This window comes from Notamacropus eugenii, chromosome 2 (genome assembly GCF_028372415.1).
Source record: "Notamacropus eugenii isolate mMacEug1 chromosome 2, mMacEug1.pri_v2, whole genome shotgun sequence".
Classification (NCBI taxonomy): Eukaryota; Metazoa; Chordata; class Mammalia; order Diprotodontia; family Macropodidae; genus Notamacropus; species Notamacropus eugenii.
Window position 1 is genome coordinate 217,843,281 of NC_092873.1, and position 19,223 is coordinate 217,862,503.

Below are 19,223 nucleotides of genomic sequence, written 5' to 3' on the forward strand. Positions count from 1 at the left end.
AGTATCCTTATCTGAAAAATGGGGATTATAATAGAACCTAACACCTGGGGTTAGTGAAAGGGTCAAATGAGACAACACTTGTAAAGTTCATTGTATACTTCAGTGCTGAATAAATTTTAATAATATAACTTATACCTAGTTTTATGCCTACTTCAAATTTAATACATATGAATATATTTAGTTCTCTTATTATTGGACCTCAGAGAAATGTACAAGAATTTCACAAGGAAGGTACAGATTAGTTAAGGAAGCACTCATGGCAATAAAATACTGGATATTAAATTATGAATTTTTATTGAAATTGTGACCTCCTAGGCCCTTGTTTACCACTGGTTTGTAGTTAATAGGGCAGATGAAGAGACTGACATTGACAGACAGAATATTTGGAGATTGTCAGGAATTACATTTTTATATACTTAAAGCATCATAGATGATGTAAATCACTTTAGTTCATACCACATCTTTGAGGGCCAGGATATAGGAAAATACTTTTAAATTGAGACCTCTGGCCTCAATTCACAATAACTGTCTAAATAATGGTTACTGGAGGAGGAAAAAGTAATCTCTTCTCACACTTCACACTGTACACTACTGGGAATTCTTCTAAGGGCCTTTCAGGGGTGTGAGGTGTCTTTGCCTGACTTCCTCAGAGCTCAGGAGGTTTGGATATAACTTGGATCTGACACAATGGGAGAGGGATGTTAATAAAAGATGCCCCTTGAAATGGGTATTATCACAATTTCTAGCTGTTAACGAAAGGAAGTTTCTCAGAGGTACAAAGCAGAATGTTTCTCAAATATTCAGGTCAAAACTAATTACTTGCTTGCTGTTTGCCAAGTTACTTATGTTACCCTCAGAGCCATATCGACTTCTGTCTCTAAAAAGATCATTGGGAACTAAACTGGAAAAAAATTTATAATGCTTTGAAGATATAACTGATATCTCTTGTATGGACATCAACTTAATTTAATATTTTCTTACAAAAGCATTGGAGATTTCAATGGTAGGCTCTGTGCAGTCAGAAGCAATTTAAACACTGCAAGGTTCAGAGGGAAGTATCATGAGCAGTAACAATGAGTCCCAACCTGCAGCTGTACAGCTCTGCTATGAGAACATCAATGGGTCCTGCATTCAGACTCCCTACTCCCTGGGACCCCGGGTCATCCTCTGTCTGGTCTTTGGCTCTGGGGTAGTGCTGGCTGTCTTGGGAAACCTCTTGGTGATGACTTCTATCCTTCACTTCAAGCAGCTGCACTCTCCAGCCAACTTTCTCATTGCCTCCTTGTCTTGTGCTGACTTTTTGGTGGGAGCCACTGTGATGCCCTTCAGCATGGTGAGGTCAGTGGAGAGCTGCTGGTACTTTGGGGAGAGCTACTGCAAACTGCATACCACTTTTGATGCAGGATTTTGTTATACTTCCCTCTTTCACCTGTGCTTCATCTCTATTGATAGATATATTGCTGTTACAGATCCTCTAGTCTATCCAACCAAGTTTACCCTCTCTGTCTCTGGGCTGTGCATTGCTTTCTCCTGGATCATCACGCTATCTTACAGTGGGTCTGTTTTTTACACAGGTGTCAATGATGATGGGCTGGAGGAATTAGTAAGTGCTCTCACCTGTGTGGGAGGCTGTCAGATTGCTGTGAATCAAAACTGGATCATAATTGATTTTTTATTATTTTTCATACCCAGTCTAGTTATGATTATTCTTTATTCCAAGATTTTTCTTGTAGCTAAATTCCAGGCTAGAAAGATTGAAAACATAAGTAGCAAAGGGGCATCTTCATCCTCAGAGAGGTACAAAGCCAGAGTGTCCAAGAGGGAGAGAAAAGCAGCCAAAACCCTGGGCATTGCAGTGATTGCGTTTCAGATTTCATGGTTACCCTACTCACTTGATTCATTAATTGATGCATTTCTTGGCTTCATCACCCCTGCCTATGTCTATGAGATTTGCTGTTGGTTTGCTTATTATAACTCAGCTGTGAATCCCCTGATTTATGCTTTCTTTTACCCTTGGTTTCGTAAAGCTATAAAACTCATTGTCACTGGCAAAGTCTTACAGAATGGCTCTTCAACCATGAATTTGTTTTCTGAACGTGAATAAAGGTTAGTATGATGAACACTGATCATGCATTTCTCCTGATATTTATAATTTTCTAAAGTATTCTTTTATTAATTTAAAATTGCCAAATAATGGAAAGTAGCAAAACTTCTTAGAGGAGATGAAAAAGAATCATTATTTCTTTTAGACTGGTCAGTGCTTTTCACTCTTTTGGCAATTTTATATCTCTCTGACATTACTATAAAAAAATTCCTGACACATCACAAAGGATTATTATTAGTGCCTCAGCTCTAAACATTTTACAATGTTGGTTTATTGAGTCTCTCTCACTCTTTCATTCCACTATTCTTTTATTTCCCTGATATGCATTCTTGAACTGTTCTTCTTTATTTCATTTTCTGTCTCCAAAATTTCCCAGGATCCTGTGAAACATCTCAGCTCTCACCATGCTGTGCCTCCCTATTTATTCAATATTCCGTTGTGTTCCCTGCTTCCTAGCTGTCCCTGACTACCCACAGACATGGGCAGCCTCTGGGAAGAGCCTGATTCTCTTTCTCTCACTGCCTAAGGAAAAAGCACTATTTAGTATTTCCCTGTGATATTAACGAAAAAAACTCCCAGTGGAGCAGTTTTTATTGGGTGCTGAGTGAGACTAAGCTCCAGCGTGTGAGGTATGGGGTACAGTTTTTATTAGAGATTGTCTTAGTGACACTATTTCTGTTCTCCAGCTGTTATATCAATACCCCCTTCACCAGCTTGACTGAGACACAGGGATTGTGTATTACCTGATATCACTTTTCCCTCTACCCTGTGCTTTGCTGATGCTTCCCAGAACCACTTTTATCAACTCATTCACAAAATGTCTTGACTGATTTTGTGTCTCTAGAGTTTTTCCTTTTCATACAATAAAACTTAACTGCAACTGATTACTGATGCTTTTTGTTGTTCATGTGGTTATAAATTACTAAAGAGTTTTTCTTGGTTTTGCTATGGCAAGTCTGAAGACTGAGTATTTTCACTCAACAAGTACAAAGTACATATTATGTGCATGATACCATGATATTCAGGCTGTTAACCTCAGTAATACACAGATATATAATAAATGGTCCCTCCCATACACTTAAAAATAGAGGACATAGGATACATATACAAGTTAAGAAAATCGTACAGGAAAGAAGAGTTCATTTGCCAACCCATTCCATGACTATTTCCTCTCCTCGTATGGCATACTGAATGCCTCTTTAAAGAAGAAAATGTCATATGACCTATTAATTATGTATATATCCCTTAGATTATAGGCCTCTCTCTGGAAAAGGCATGGTTGAATACCTGCACCAGGAAAATAATGTTCTCTTACAATTACATATTGTACTGTATTGACTCATTAAGTTTGCAAATTTAAGAATTATTTAATCAAAACATAAAGTGGAAGTTCACAAGCTTTGCACATTACCTAAGTTCCTTTTGTAGTTGTTGGTTTACAGGTAGAAAAATCAGTTTGGTTAAATCTGAACAGGCTGGTAGTTCCCCTAAATTCAGACTGGTGTACCCATTAAACTTCTAGCCCCTGTGACTTCATTCAACAACCCCTAGCAGCAAGCCCACGTAGATGTGGTACTGTGGCTCAATAAATTTTTGTCATTCATGACAATGAAAACATATTAGATCATTTGTAAGTTTAACAAACACTTCTTTTGAAAAGATACTTATTTGATAGGCACTGTGTCAAAATCCAAAGGTACAAATATTAGAAAGAGAGATTGATATTTACATACATAGGACAGCTGGTGATATAGTGCAGAGAAGAGCAGGTCTGGAGTCATGAAGACTTGAATTCAAATCCAGGGTCAGACACTTACTAGTTGTGTGACCCAGTGCCTCAATTTCCTTATCTGTAAAATGATCTGGAGAAGGAAATGGGAAACCACTCCAGTATCTTTACCAAGAAAACCCCAAATATCCTCATGAAAAGATGGAAATGATTGAACAATAACTGTATCAGAGGCATACACACACTTAAATACATACATATATATATGTATATTGAAAATGTATTTTTTAATCTATCTGTGAGGGAGCTATATACACCTTCAACTATAATATATAGAGAATTAAATAAGTGAAAGCAAGGGAACTAGATAAAAAGTTATGAGAATAAGATACTTAATTCAGAAATTATAGATTATTAGTCCAACAGTTTTATTTTATGGAGGAAGACACTAAGGCCTGGAGAGGTCCAGTGATTGCTCAATATCTTTCCACTGCTAGTAAAGGCCTGAGCCAGAATTAGGGCTGAAGTCTTCCTAAGTCCAAGTCCAATGCTCTATCCACTATATCAGCCTACCTTTGCAGTTTGGCCAAGGGTGGCACAGTGTTGAGATTGGTCTCATTCAGGAAGGTGGGGAGTGGGAGTCTGGAATTACTTGAAGGATAAAATGGTGCTTGAATTAGTCCTTGAAGGAAAGTACTTCAATAGGTTGAAAAGGGGGGAAATAAACATTCCAAGAACAACTGGATAGAATGAGCAAAGACAGGAAAACAGAAGAAGTAAGAATGGACCAGGAACTGGTCAGAAGCAGTGTGCTCCAGTAATAAAGAACCCTGCATTGAGATTCAGGGGATCTGGGATTAAACCTTGCCTCTATCATGATATGTGTGACCTTGAACAAGTCATTAAAGTTTTCTAGGTGATATTGTCCTCAACTGTGAATTAATAACCCCTGAGGTCCTATCCAGCCCTAGGTCTCTGATCCTAGGATTAAATATACTGAGGTGAAAGGTCTGAGATAAGGAAGGAAATGTCTATTGTTGTTAGACCATTGAGGATCTTCCATATCAGGCTTTGGAATTTGTATATTAAACCAGGGGGACCCACTGAGGGTATCTGGGTGAAGGAGGGACAAGTAAAGAAGGATGTGTACACATCTCTCCCAAACTCTCCCCATCACTCATGCTACCTTGACTGTAGTCCAGGCTCTTATAAATTTTCACTCGGGTTACTGCACAGATTTCCTCCATGATCTCCTTGCTTGACATCACTCCCTACTCCTATCTGTCCTTCCCACAGCTGCAAATGTTATTTCCCTTAAAGAACAGGTCAATATAGACAGCTCTTCCCTGTGCAGCATATTCCATTAGGTCCCTTTTATCTCTAGGATCAAATATAACCTCTTTTGGCATGTAAAGCTCTTCACAACTCATTTCTGGTCTCCAAAATACCCCAAGGTTACAGTTTTAACTATTTCCATGCTTGTAATCAACTTTGACTATCAATAGGGTATGTTTCAAGTCAGAATCAGTAACCTCTGCCACCAGGTAGGCACTGACTGTGAGAAACATAATGCAAGGAGTAAATGTGTGTGTATATATGTGGATATGTTGGTTGAGGTCACATTGCAAACATGGCCATGAAAGTAGTGAACAACTATGTGAAAAGTCGCGAAGAGTTTCCTACTGACAGGATGTTGGAACAGTGATAGAATATTGTCCTTCAAGCTATCCCCCAAAGGAAAAATGTGAGCAGAGGTACAGAAATGTATTGGAGAACCACCTTTCTTCAGGTACAATTATTGTGATGGCTAATGGGTGAAAAATGGGGCAGGAGTACAGGAATCTCACATTTGCTGCTGGGGGATACTAAAAGATGTAGCTAAGGTTTAGTAGCTAAAAATTTTACACTGTTTAGAAGGGTCAATTGGGATAACTCATCTGATTGACATGTAGATTTAGTTTCTTGATTTTTTGCAACTTGGAGGGAATAAAAAAATTCAACATGAATAATCAAAAAAGTGAAGTTGAACTTTGAGCATAAATAACAAAAAGGGAAGTTGAACTCAACTTCACCAAGGGGATTGGACTCAGTGATTTCTAAGGTCACTTACAGCTCTGAATCATACTCTAAATCTATGACCATATGATCATTCTGAAAAATAATTAAAAAAAAAAAAAAACCCGGGCATTATCTGGTGGGCATTCAGAGTGGAGATGCTCTGGAAGATTTAGGCTGTCATTGTTCTGAGGTTCTTAGAAGGAAAAGCAGAACTAGTTAGCATAATTCTTTTCTGTATGATGTAATTTGCAAACAAAGAGCACACCATTCAGCAGCAAGCTCTAGTTTGTATTTTTGTTTTTGCCTTTCTTCATATTTCCCAGTCCCAACAACATCTGACACATTTGGTGCTTAATAAATGCTTTTTGGAGGGTCAGCAATGAAGGTAGATTGGTCTATGAGACGACGTCTCCCATAACAGTAATGAATGAGTCTCTTCTCCACAATTCATTCTTTCTTTGGACACATGCTCTTTGAGATAGACGTTGAGGCTTACACCCTCCAACAACAGCTTCCTATGGAATCACCTTGCTTGGGGACACTAACTACTCTTATCTATCCTTCATGTAACTTCTTTTTCCTCTTGGCATTGCTGGAAACTCACTTTCATTTCAAGTAATCAAGGTAGGGTAGAATATACACCAACACAGTGTTCAGTGGTGAAATGCATTTGACTCTACAGGGAATTGAATGAACAGGGAGAAGGGAGCTGGGCAGTAGAGGGAAGGTATATTCAGGAATATATTCAGGAAGAAATAAATCATAAGCAATACAAATCTAAGCATGAAGTGCTCCTTATGAAAAGATGTTTGAAAGGAGAGAAATGTTAAGAATGTGTTTACTGTTAATGGAAAGGAAAAGAGGGACAGAGGAGTAGAAGCAGATTTAATTTAGCACAGACACTAGTGCTAAGTATATTTTCCATTTCTCACCTACTTCTTTGTAAAGAGGGGCCAGGAAGCAAAGGTAGGAAAAAATAATAATAATATAGGATGGAGAGAAATAGGTAATTAGTGATCACAAAATGGGAATGGGATGAACTCACTCATAAAACAGAAGAAGAGAACAGAATGAATTAGAAAGGAGAATCCAACAATATATAAGAACCACAGTTGAAATATAAAGATTTACATCTTGTTAAAATTAAAGTGTGGGAGCAAACTCTATTATGAATCACATGAAGTTAAAAAGGTAGGAGTAGTAGTCATGACCTTATACAATCAACAACAAAAAATAGGCTGATTAAAAGAAATTCAGGAGAGAAACTTCATTATGCTGAAAGGTACCAAAGACAATAAATTAATAATAATAATACTAAATGGAATGAATATCATCTAAATATTTGAAAGAAATGCTACATGAGTTATGGGGACAAATAAACAGTAAAACTATACTTATGTACTCATTTTAGACCTAGACGAATATAACCAAAAAAAAAACAAAAACAAAAACAACTAGAAAGAATTTCCGGGTCTGAAGAATGTTTCAGCAAACTTAGAGATGATAGACCTCTGGTGATTACTGTGTAGGAACAGAAAGTAGTATAGGTATTGCTCAGCTATTCATGATATTTGTAAAAATTCCCCTTGGATCAGGGCATAAACTTCACTAACAAATAAAGAAAAATTAAACACATTTTTTAACAGACTGGTAACTTTAAAAAAATTTTCTTTCCAATTACATGTAAAAATAGTTATTAACAGTCACTTTTATAAGATTTTGTGTTTCATTTTATTTCTCCCTCCCTCTTTCTCCTCCCACCTCCGCAAGACAGCAAGCAGTCTAATATGGGCCAAACATGAACCATCATATTAAGCATATTTCCATATTGGTTCTGCTGTGAAAGAAGAATCAGAACTAAAGAGAAAAAACTCTAGACAGAACAAAAAACAACAAAAAAGGAGATCTGCATTCAGATCTGCTTAGATCTACATTCAGGCTCCATAATTCCTTCTTGGATGTGGATAGCAAGAGTGTTTTGGAATTGTCTTAGATCCACTGAATTGCTGATAAGAACTAAGTTTATCAAAGTTGGTCATCACACAACGTCACTGTTACTGTGGGCAATGTTCTCCAGGTTCTGCTCTCTTCACTTAGCATTAGTTTATATAAGTCTCTCAGAATTTTCTGAAATCCACCGGCTCATCATTTGTTATAGCACAACAGTATTCCATTGCATTCATATACCACAACCTGTTCAGGTATTCCCTGAATATCCCCGCAATTTCCAGTTCTTGATCACCACAAAAAAACCCCCCAAAAAACCTGACATAAATATTTTTGTACATGCAGGTTCTTTTCTCTTTTTATGATCTCTTTGGGATACAGACCTAGAAGTGGTACTGCTGGATCAAAGGGTATGCACAGGTTATAGCCCTTTAGGCACAGTTTCAAATTGCTCTCCAGAATGGTTGGATTAGTTCATAACTCTACTACAAAGGCATTTGTGTTCCAATTTTTTCACATTTTCTCCAAAACATACTCTTTACTTACCACAATGCAATAAAACTCATGTTCTGTTAAAAGGCACTAAACAAATAAATGAAATTAATTGAAAATTAAATAACAATCCCTAAGAATTGATGGATCAAAGGAAAAAAAAGAGAAACAACAAACACTTGCATTAAAGATAATGAAAGCGCAGACAGCAAAGTTTATGAGATACAAAGCCAGTTATCACTATCAAAATTAAGAAGGTGAATTAATAAAAAAATGAAGAAGTAAAGAAAATTATTTTGAAAGATTTGCCTTATAGTATGCTAATAAAACCACTCACCTAAATTTAGGACATAAATATTTATAAAAGCATAAAATGACCAGATTAACAGAAGAAGAAATAGAGAACTTAAATAACCAAACCTCAGAAAAAGAGACTGAACAAGCCACAAACAGGTACCTTAAAGAAACAGAATCAAATGCATTTGCAAGTGAATTCAATCAAACATTCAAAAATCAATTACTTCCCATGTTAAATGCACTGCTTAAACACGTATGACAAGGAATCCTAATAAATTCCTTCTCTGATTCAGAATAATTGATGGTGAGTCAAAACAAAGAAAGAATGTTATGAATAAATATGAACAGATTAGGTATACAACACAGAATACTAGACAATTAAATAACCCAGTACTTAATAAAACTAAAATTCCCAGTTAGGGGGTAAAAATTCAATATTAGACAAAAACTAATGGAAAAACTGGAAAACAGTAGGAGAGAAGGTGGTGTAGATCAACATTTCAAGACACATAACAAGGAACAAATGAATACATGACTTTGAAATAAGCAAATTATCACAAACAATTTAGATGAAATTACCTTTCAGATCAATGCATAAGAGAAGAGTCCTTTAGGAAAAAATAAAAAGGAATATAGAAAACAAGTAGAAAATTGAGATTACATAAAATTAGTCAAAATGCAACTAAAATTACTAGGGAAACTGATAACAGAGGGGAAATTTTGTAGCAAGTCTTCTAGTAAGACTTTGATTTTCAAAATAAGGAACTGATTCAAATTTATAGGAATGAGCCATTGGCCAAATGTTAATACTCAAAGAGTGTGAATAGGAAGTTCTTAAAGGAAAAAAATTCAAGCTCTCAGTAGCTAAATTAAAAAAAAAATACTAAGACCTAATGATTGGAGAAATGGAAATTAATGTAACCCTTGAGATTCCATCAGACTGACAAAATTGGCAAAAAAGGAAAATGACAGATGTTGCACAGTGTGTGGGAAATTAAATACATTAATGCACTTTTGATGGAGCTATGACTGGTACAGCCATTTTGCAAGTCAATTTGGAACTATGGCCCCAAATTTATGAAATTGTGTATATTCTTTAACCTACCAATGCCACTACTATTGTTATACAAGAGATCAAAAGAGACCAAAGAGATAAAAAAAAGAGAAAAATAATTATATGTATAAAAAATTTATAGTAACTCTTTTTGTCATGTCAAAGAATTTGAAATTAATAGGTTGCCCATCAGTTGGAAGAATGGATAAACAAGTTATGGTACATGAGTGTGATGAAACACTAATGATATACTATAAGAAGTGATGAAGGGAATGGTCTCAGAGAAGCCCTTGAACACTTATATGAACTGATGCATAGTGAAGGGAACAGAACCAGAAGAACAATTTATATAATGACAACATTGTAAAGACAACTCAAAAAGATTTAGCAAGTGAACAACACACTGAAAAAATATGATTCCAATGGATTTTATTTGATACATAATATTAAATTAAAGACCTGAATATTTCTGGTATTTTTGTAGTCATTATACTGCCATCAGCAAATAGGACCACTTGGTAGATTTTATCACCTTTAGGGCACTGATCTTTCATTTGAACTCTCCACTAGACATCATCCATATCAGAGGAAAATGCCTTTGAGGAGTATGTATTCCCTTGCTTTATATCTTCCTTGGTCTTAAAGAGGGCCACTGAACAAAAGAATCTTTTATGATTTTAACATTTCTATGGTTGAAGGAAAGACTTTAAGGTGTCATTTTGTTCTACAAAATAAAATATTTATTTTTGCAAAGTAGGATCTTGTATTCTCTTCATGTTCATACAGTTGTGTGACTTCAAGACATGGCCTGCTCTAGAATGTCATTTGCAATAGGTTGCTTATTTTTTTATCTTACCTTGATCAAGAATGACCTGTCATAAAATATATGATTAATAAATACTTGTTGATTGATTGATATGTGCACAATTTATTGTAGTAAACATTTTCAAAAGTTTAGAAAGGATGTATGTAACTCAGCAGTTACTGATATGTTTTACTTTGTTGTTTTGTAATAAGTCTGATTTTTTAAATCTCCCAAATCCTAGAGGTTATATTTCCTCCAGCAATAATCTCTTAAGTGTATAATTGGTCTAATCTGGATGCTCTTCATATCATCCTTTTCTTTAATTGCCTTTTTAAAATATTCTTATGTAAAAAAAATGAAATAAAGTCAAGATTATGATGTTAGAGGTCAAATATGGTGGCTCTCCTCTCAGTTATGAGTCTATGGAAATCTTGACAGCTCTTCTCCATTTTTTTCCTTTGTTTTATTTGTTGCCTCCCAGTTTTATTTGTTAATACTCTTGGGAAGATCTGGCTAAAGTAGTTCACCTGTCAAGTTTCCTTCCTGCTTCTTGTTGCCTTATAAATCAATACTACTCCATAATCTCCCATTTCCCCTTCCAAAGGATTTCAGCAGGGTGATGATGATTTAAAAAAACCTAAGATTGTAATCAGTCTACAAGAATTTATTAAAAACTGTGTCCCAGGTACTACCTCAATGTGTCAGAGATAAAAAGATAAAATTAAAACAGTCTCTGCCCTCAGGAAGGTTCTATTCTATCAAGGGACACAACATGCACATAAAGTAACATAAAGCAAATAACTACAAGGTAATTTAGAGGGGAGGGCACTTGCATTTGAGGGGCATTGGGAAAATCTTTATGTAGAAAGTGACACTTGAACTGAATTTGAAAGGAAACAAGGAAATTCTTAAAGAAAGAGGTGAGGAATAACTGCCTTTTAGGCATGGAGGGAGGTTAATGCAAATGCAAAGAGGAAGAGCATATAGCCTTCAGTGAAGGGAAACAGTCCATTTGGTTAAACCATAGAGTACTAATAGTAACAAACAAAACTAGAAAAGTAGTTTGGAGTTCTGTTACAAAGGTTTAAAATACAAACTCAGGAGATTTTATTTGCCCATAGAGGCAATGGTGAGTAGGAAGAGACATGGTCAGACCTATGCTTTAGAAAAATCTGTTTAACAACTATGTGGGAAATGGATTGTCTTGATTGTTTTGAAAGAAAAGTCTTGATTCAGGTGGAGCAGTTTGGAGCCATTATCATAATAGGTACGAGATGATAAGTTATGATATTGCCAAGGGTAGATGTGAGGGAATTGAAGATATCTTCTCATAGGTCCAGAGTGGCCCCAGAAACCTGGACACACCTATCACACAGCTATGTGAATAGAAAGTGGGTCAAATTGAGAGATGGCAAAGTGGTAGAAATAGAAGATAATTATATCAACTCATTGAATATGTAGGATGAGTGAAAGTGAAGAGCTGAAAATAATTCTGAGGTCCATAGTGCCTGGCACATAGTAGACACTTAATAAATTCTTACTGATAAATTGAGGTTGTAAACCTGGGTAACTAGAAGGAGAAAGATGCTTTCAATAGCCACAGGAAAATTCAGAGGATAGTGGGCTTGAGATAAAGGACACTGAAGTCTGTGTTAAACAGTCTTTGAGATGCTCAATTTGAGATGCATAGGCAACATCCAATTTATGTATTTGTTCTTACTCATGCATCCTCTTGCTAGGATCCAAGCTTTATGGCCCAACCCTTCCTTTGCAAGGGAGAGGCAGCTGATTGGTGTAATTGGCAAGACAATAATAGAGTTGGAGAGAGAAAGACCCAAATTCCAGTCCTACAACAGATACTTAATAGCTGTGTGACCCTGGATAACTGCTTGACAAACCTTCAAGCACCCTATTGGTGCTAGATATTATTATTTGTATTATGAGATATAAAATCTTTTTTACATTCCAAGATTTCACCAGTGATCCCTGCTTCAGGGGAGGCATAGTGACATCCATCAAGAGAAAGTATCCCACCCCTACCAATTTGCCCCCTTGAATTCAGTTAGCTGAGAACCACAATTACTTTAATTAGAGCCATAATGATAATAATAACAATAATAACCAGGTAGCATTTATATACCCAGTTACAAATATGATTTTATCCTCAAAACAATGCTGGGAGATATATATATATATATTAGTATTAGATTCCTTTTATATACTTAGGCAGTGTGATGACAATCAAAACAGGATCTTTTGCTGGTTTTGTTTTAGTACAAATCAAGTGCCTGTGATTAAATCTTGCCTTTATGAATCAAGAATCTTTACAAGTAGTAAAGTACAAAAAAAAAGAGTTTCTATAACTAGGAATGGTATATGTACTTGTATTTTTAATTATTTTAATGTGATTAAAGATCTTCCCCACCCATTGATGGGTCTGCCCATTATGGGGAGTTTGATTAGGGAAGATTTGTGGGAAAGATCCAGTCTTTAGTTAATGAGGCACTGATTATCCTCTGGCTCTAAAAAAGGTATAAAGACTTTGAGTTGAGGTTTTACTTTAGGGCTTAGTTTTTGGTAAGAAAGTTTGAGTACCAGATGAGGACTCTAGCAAACCACTAAGGAAGCCCCTGGCTCTGAGAACCCAGATGTCATGCTTCCCTCTCTGGTAACAATAGTCAGACAGCTGTACCTGTCTGTTAAATTATGGTCAGGCAGAGGAAGCCATGTCTGTTGTTGACTTTGGGGCTTACTGACTAGAAGTGTTTGTTTGACCAGGTGAGGACTCTGGGAAGCCACTAAGAAGCCATCTGGCTTTGAGCACCCAGATGTCATGCTTCCCTCTCTGGTAACAATGATCAGACAATTGGGGTCCAGTTGTCTGTTGAATTCAGGCAGAGGAAGCCATGTCTGTTGATCTTACAATTTCTCTGTATTTTCTTTGAAATTCAGAGTGCTGACTCCCTGAACTAACTCAAGGATATATGTACTTGGCTAAAGGAATGATACATGTGCTGGATTAAATTAACCCTTTGAAAGTTGCTTTCCTTTTATGAATGCAGATCCAAGAACCTGTGATAGCAGACCTCCCTGTATATGTTGGTGTATTTACTAATACAGGCAGACAATGGTTAAGTGAGTTGCCTAAAGTCACAGAGCTATTAAGTTGCAAAATTTGAACTCAGATCTACCTGAATTTGCTATCAGTTTACGTCCAGTAATCTATCAGTTACCTATACCTAGCTGCTGCTATTCCCTTTGAATGTAGGAACTGAGGTTCTACATTGGATCCTAGAAGGGGACTGCATGACCAAGAACAGATGATCTGATTTGACTGGAAGAAGCAGGTTTAGCTTCAGTCAGTAAGTCAGTCAGTCAATAAGCATTTATTAAGTACCTACTCCAGAGAGCTTTTCTTTCTCATGATTTGATTTGATTTCTTTTCTTTTCCCTTCCTGCTGTCTTCCACAATTATTCCAATACTCTTCAGAGTCAGGTGGAAAAAGTGACTCTATTTCCAATATTAAAGGTGGTAGCAGTCAGGTATGATATTGCCAAGGGTGTGGGGGTAGCTGAAAAAGTATCACTGTATGTCCACAGTGTCCCCAGCACCCTGAATATACCCATCCAGTGCCCTTGAATCACTGTTGGTATTTGAAATAAAAATAGGCTGATAGGATAAGTTCATGCCCCTACTGGATATTAGAAGAACAAAGGAAAATGACCTGGAACTATAAATACTGTATGTCCAGAGGTACTACTCACTTCCCAGTCAGCTTGAGATACACCATTCTAGATGCATCCACAGTGACCCTGCCTTGAATAATTTCCCTTCTATTGGTTCTGAGAAAGTTCTGTGCTACTTAGAAACTGTGCTCTTTTTAATCAGAAGCTTTTTAAATTGTGTCATTTCAGCCATGTATGACTCTTCATAACCCCATTTGAAGTATTCTTGGCAAAGATTTTGAACTGGCTTGCCATTTCTTTTTCCAGCATATATATATATATATGTATGTATGTATATGTATGTATATATGTATATGTATGTATATATGTGTGTAGGTGTATATATATGTATGTATGTATACATATAGAGTTATATTTGTACACATATATGTATATACCTGCATCTGTGTGTTTCTATACACACATACGCATGAAATACCAGTATATTCACTATAAATTCAATCATCAAAAAATCCCCATAAAATCAAAAGATGTCACTGAATGTGCAAATCTCCCAAAATAAAATGCATTATTTATGTTCCTATGGAGTAAGCAGTAGTATAGCAGAATAAATTTCTTACTGATGATTATTGTGGAAAAAAAGTTTCTTCTGATTTACACAGAACCCCAGAGGGTTTGTATCTTAGGAGTTTTCTGGCTCTTTGGCTGAGTTCCAGAAAGGGTGCTATACTTTTGCATTAATTCAGAACTGGCCATGTAAATAAACCCGAAGTAATAAAAAGTGACTCGAACTGAGGAGTCCTTCAGTATCTCACTGAACCTTGCAGAGGAGCTTCTCAGAGGTGCAGAATGAGAGGGTGAGAGGGAAATGTTAGGAGACAGAAAAGCACTGACTGTCTTGATGCTGATCCTTAGTATAATTATTGAAAGTTTTTTATTTAGTGGAATTTAGATCAAGGGAAACAATTCTACTGAGTTCAATGGACAAAAACTGAGTTTTAAAGACAATGGGGGTGTTATTGTTTGTAAGAAAGGGGGAAGGAATTAAGCATCTATGTACTGCCTACTCTCACAGCAATGTGTTTTCTTTTACAAATATTTCAGTGAAGGATAGCACTTGATTTGGTACAAGCATGCTTTTCTCTTTTCTGTTCAGGAATATTGAAAATGTCAATAATAATTTTCGGTGATTACGAAGAAAAGCAAAGATAATTATAAGCAGAGAGAGAAGAATGATGAGCAGCAGTAATGAGTCCCAGCCTGCAGCTGTACAGTTCTGCTATGACAACATCAATGGGTCCTGCATTAAAACCTCCTACTCCCCAGCACCCAGAGTCATCCTCTACCTGGCCTTTGGCTCTGGAGCTCTGCTGGCTGTCTTGGGAAACCTCTTGGTGATGATTTCAATCCTTCACTTCAAGCAGCTGCACTCTCCAGCCAACTTTCTCGTTGCCTCCTTGGCTTGTGCTGACTTTTTGGTGGGAGCCACTGTGATGCCCTTTAGCATGGTGAGGTCAGTGGAGAGTTGCTGGTATTTTGGGGAGAGTTACTGTAAATTCCACTCTTGTTTTGATTTTTCATTTTGTTATTCTTCTATTTTTCATTTGAGCTTCATCTCCATTGATAGATACATTGCTGTCACTGACCCTCTGGTCTATCCAACCAAATTCACTCTTTCAGTTTCAGGAATATGTGTTGTGTTTTCCTGGCTCTTTGCCATTACATTTAGTTTTTCACTTTTTTACATAGGTGCCAATGATGATGGGTTGGAGGAATTAGTAAGTGCCCTGACCTGTGTGGGAGGTTGTCAGGCTGCTGTGAATCAAACCTGGGTACTGATAGATTTTCTGTTGTTCTTCATTCCCACTCTGGTCATGGTCATTCTTTACTGTAAGATTTTTCTAGTAGCTAAAGAACAGGCTAGAAAGATAGAAAGTATGAGCAGCAAAACTGAATCATCCTCAGAGAGTTACAAAGCCAGAGTGTCTAAGAGGGAGAGAAAAGCTGCAAAAACTCTGGGTATTGCAGTGATAGCATTTCTGATTTCATGGTTCCCCTATTTTATTGAATCAATAATTGATGCATTTCTAGGGTTCATCACCCCAACACATATTTATGAGATTTTAGTTTGGTTTGGCTATTACAACTCAGCCATGAACCCTCTTATCTATGCTTTCTTTTACCCTTGGTTTCAAAGAGCAATTACACTGATTGTCACTGGGAAAGTCTTCAGAGGGCACTCTTCAACCATCGACTTGTTTTCTGAACAAGCTAAGGTCTGAGATTGAAGAAGATGAAATAGGGGGAAAAGTTAAAAATGGACGAAGCCAATTAGTATGAGATGAAGACATGTCCTCTTCATGCAATCCAAATCCCAGTTTCAAGGTTGATGTTTCATAAAACATATTTACCATTTCAAATTGCATGTGAATAGTGATTCCCAGCTGTTTTCACACTTGCACTGCTGCTCCTGTATTTTCTTATTTGATAACTGCTTTTGTTCATTATTCCTGTCTTGGACCAAGAGGTAAAAGGACTCTTTCCCTAATTTGTTTCTCATAATCTTATTTTAAGCCCTCCTGTCAGCCTGTCATTTGCAATAGATGAGGAACCCACTTTTGCTTGTGATTCATCCAAGAACATCTCTCATATCTTTTCTTTTTAAAAGTTTTTTAAAATAAATTTCACATATAATAAATCTGAATGATTTTCTTTTGCGTAGTTAACAGTCATATTTATTAAAATCAGCAGACCTGAAAAGTTTTCAGTTATATATTAGATTATAGAATATTATTGTTGATGTTTTTTCTTTCTTTATATATTCTTTTTTTTAAATGAAAGTGAAATGGGGGGATCAATTCCACCTCCAGCTAATAATGAAGCTGAACCTCCCAGTGAAAGGAGTTCACACAATAACAATAGTTTTCAGCAGCCAAAGTCCTTGGCTTCCTTTATATCGTAGACAATGAGAGGATTTAGCCCTACACACGAGTTTTTGTTTTGTTTTTGGAGTGTAAGTTCATTTTATTATTCTTTCTTCTACCATACTTCATTAGTAAAAATATCCACAAATCACAATATATTATACATACCAGTCTCTGTGCCAAGTGCTTTACAAATGTTTTCTCCTTTGCTTTTCACAACAACAGTGGGGAGCAAGTGGTAATATTCCCATTTTCCATTTGAGGAAACTGAGGCAAAAAGAGTTGAGGAGACTTGCCCAGGATTACAAATGTCTGATACTGGATTTGAATTCATGTCTTCCTGACTCAAGGCCCAGAATTATATCCACTACACCAAGTAGTTGCCTCATTAGCAACAATAAGTTTTAATAACATAACATTATGACCCAGCCTTTACAGCAAAATCTAATTTGCTTTTACAACTTTTTGCTCATTCAATTAATAGAAGAGTCTGCTTCAGTCACCTAAAAAAGGAATAAAATTAATAAGGGACAACATTAATTTTAGGTTGTTGTTCAATTAGGTCAAACTATTCTTGATCCATTTTGGGGTTTTCCTAGCCAAGAAGCTAAAATAATTTGCCATTTCCTTCTCAAACACATGTTATAGATGAGGAATTAAGGCAAACAGGGACTTGTCTAAGGACACCCAACTAGTTAAGGCTCTGAAGCCAGATTTGAACTCATAAAGATGAGTCTTCCTGAATCAAGGCACAGCACTCTATCTACTCTGCCACCTCGTTTCCCCAATTTTAGACTACAATTACCAACTGCATGTATGTATGCATGCATATATGTGTGTATATATATGTACACATTCCCACAGTACAGATATGTATGTACACACATGCACATATATACATATACCTCTATATGTACACATAGACATATAAATACATATATACACTTGTAATACTATTCCTTCCATATACCATCAAAAATTTTGCAACTGTGTATATTACAATTTTTTGTTACTACTTACTATATGGTCATCAATTCCATGGAATGTAATTTTCTTTCCCTTTAAGGAAAAAGTACAGGAATTTTTTTTTTTAAAGTGTACATTGCAAATCTTTAGGAACTAAATTAGCGATATATATGAAAAAATGCTGAAATGTTTTAATAATTTTTTTTGTATTTCAATGTACTGCACTCCTGTTGGAAAAGGTGATTCTCATTGTGTTGTGATTTGTGACTTGAATATTAAAATATGAGAGAAACTGGGTGTTCCTTATAACTCAATACTTTGACTCATGTCAATCTTGGGTGCGCCTGGTAGGAATCAGATCCTACAGCCTGTATCCTGGACTTCCACTAGAGTACAGATTCTTTATGGAGGGTCTTTCCTATGGTTCTGGGGAAATTGGAAGTTTTCTCACCCTTTGAGCAGAGTTTGGTAAGAGGTCAGAGGAGACCTTCCATCTTTATTGTACTTTCTTGATTATATCAAATGGGTGTGGGCTGGTTGTATATCCCATTTCGAATATAGAAAGGTCATAGATGGATTTTATACTTTAGATTTATTCACAATGCATTTCTAACTGGCATTTGCCATGAAAGAGATAATCTAGTTCAGTGTTATTATAATGGGCGAAGGGCTCATCTGTCAGGAGTGTCATTCCCTATAGTCACAGCTTCTATTGAGAAATCTGAGACAATCCACATTTTTGCTGGAAAGTCCAATATACATATAGAGATGTTTCCATGCTTTAGGCAGATCTAGGGAAAAATGAAAGAAAACAAAGACATTCAAATGGAACATGGGGGATCATAGATTAAATGCTAGAAGGTACCTTAGAGACCGTCAAATCTAAGGCCCTGATTTTACAATGAATCAACTGAGGGTTAGAGAGCTTAAATGAATTGACAGGAGTTACACAGCTAACATATGTCTGAGGAAGGATTTGAGCTCAGGGCTTCTCAATTGCACATCCAGAATTCTGTAGGGTTTGCCACTCAGCTATCTAATGATTCCAGTGTCTTGAGAGTAGCCACAGATTACAAAGGCTTCACTTCCAAATTGATGTTTCTAAAGCCTTCCCATCCAACTTGGTTAAATTATATGCTTTTGAACTGATCCTCTTGCTG

The 19,223-nt window shown here is 36.4% G+C and overlaps 2 protein-coding genes across 4 annotated transcripts; both read left to right on the forward strand.

Moving 5' to 3' along the window:
• Positions 1–1,060: 1,060 nt before the first annotated feature.
• LOC140522927 (trace amine-associated receptor 6-like) lies at positions 1,061–8,311 on the forward strand. Its single transcript, XM_072638090.1, has 2 exons — positions 1,061–2,096; positions 8,226–8,311. The coding sequence occupies exons 1-2, from the start codon at positions 1,061–1,063 to the stop codon at positions 8,309–8,311; spliced, it is 1,122 nt and encodes a 373-aa protein (XP_072494191.1).
• A 767-nt stretch (positions 8,312–9,078) lies between these two features.
• Positions 9,079–16,455, forward strand: LOC140523805 (trace amine-associated receptor 7a-like). Of its 3 annotated transcripts, XM_072638454.1 has the most exons (3): positions 9,079–9,109; positions 12,761–12,770; positions 15,420–16,455. In XM_072638454.1, exons 1-3 carry the CDS (start codon positions 9,079–9,081, stop codon positions 16,453–16,455), a joined length of 1,077 nt encoding a protein of 358 aa, XP_072494555.1. The 3 variants fall into 3 exon arrangements, with proteins under 3 accessions (XP_072494555.1, XP_072494557.1, XP_072494556.1); XM_072638456.1 differs by lacking the exons at positions 9,079–9,109; positions 12,761–12,770 and adding an exon at positions 13,614–13,621; XM_072638455.1 differs by lacking the exons at positions 9,079–9,109; positions 12,761–12,770 and having other exon boundaries at positions 15,406–16,455.
• The last annotated feature ends 2,768 nt before the right edge of the window (positions 16,456–19,223 follow it).

Bases quoted from the DNA above. Each gene is read 5' to 3' on its own strand.
- LOC140522927 (XM_072638090.1), top strand. From the start codon at position 1,061: ATGAGCAGTAACAATGAGTCCCAACCTGCAGCTGTACAGCTCTGCTAT. The intron at 2,097-8,225 runs GTGAATAAAGGT...ATACAGACCTAG, and splicing joins CATGAATTTGTTTTCTGAAC to AAGTGGTACTGCTGGATCAA.
- LOC140523805 (XM_072638454.1), top strand. From the start codon at position 9,079: ATGGAAAAACTGGAAAACAGTAGGAGAGAAG.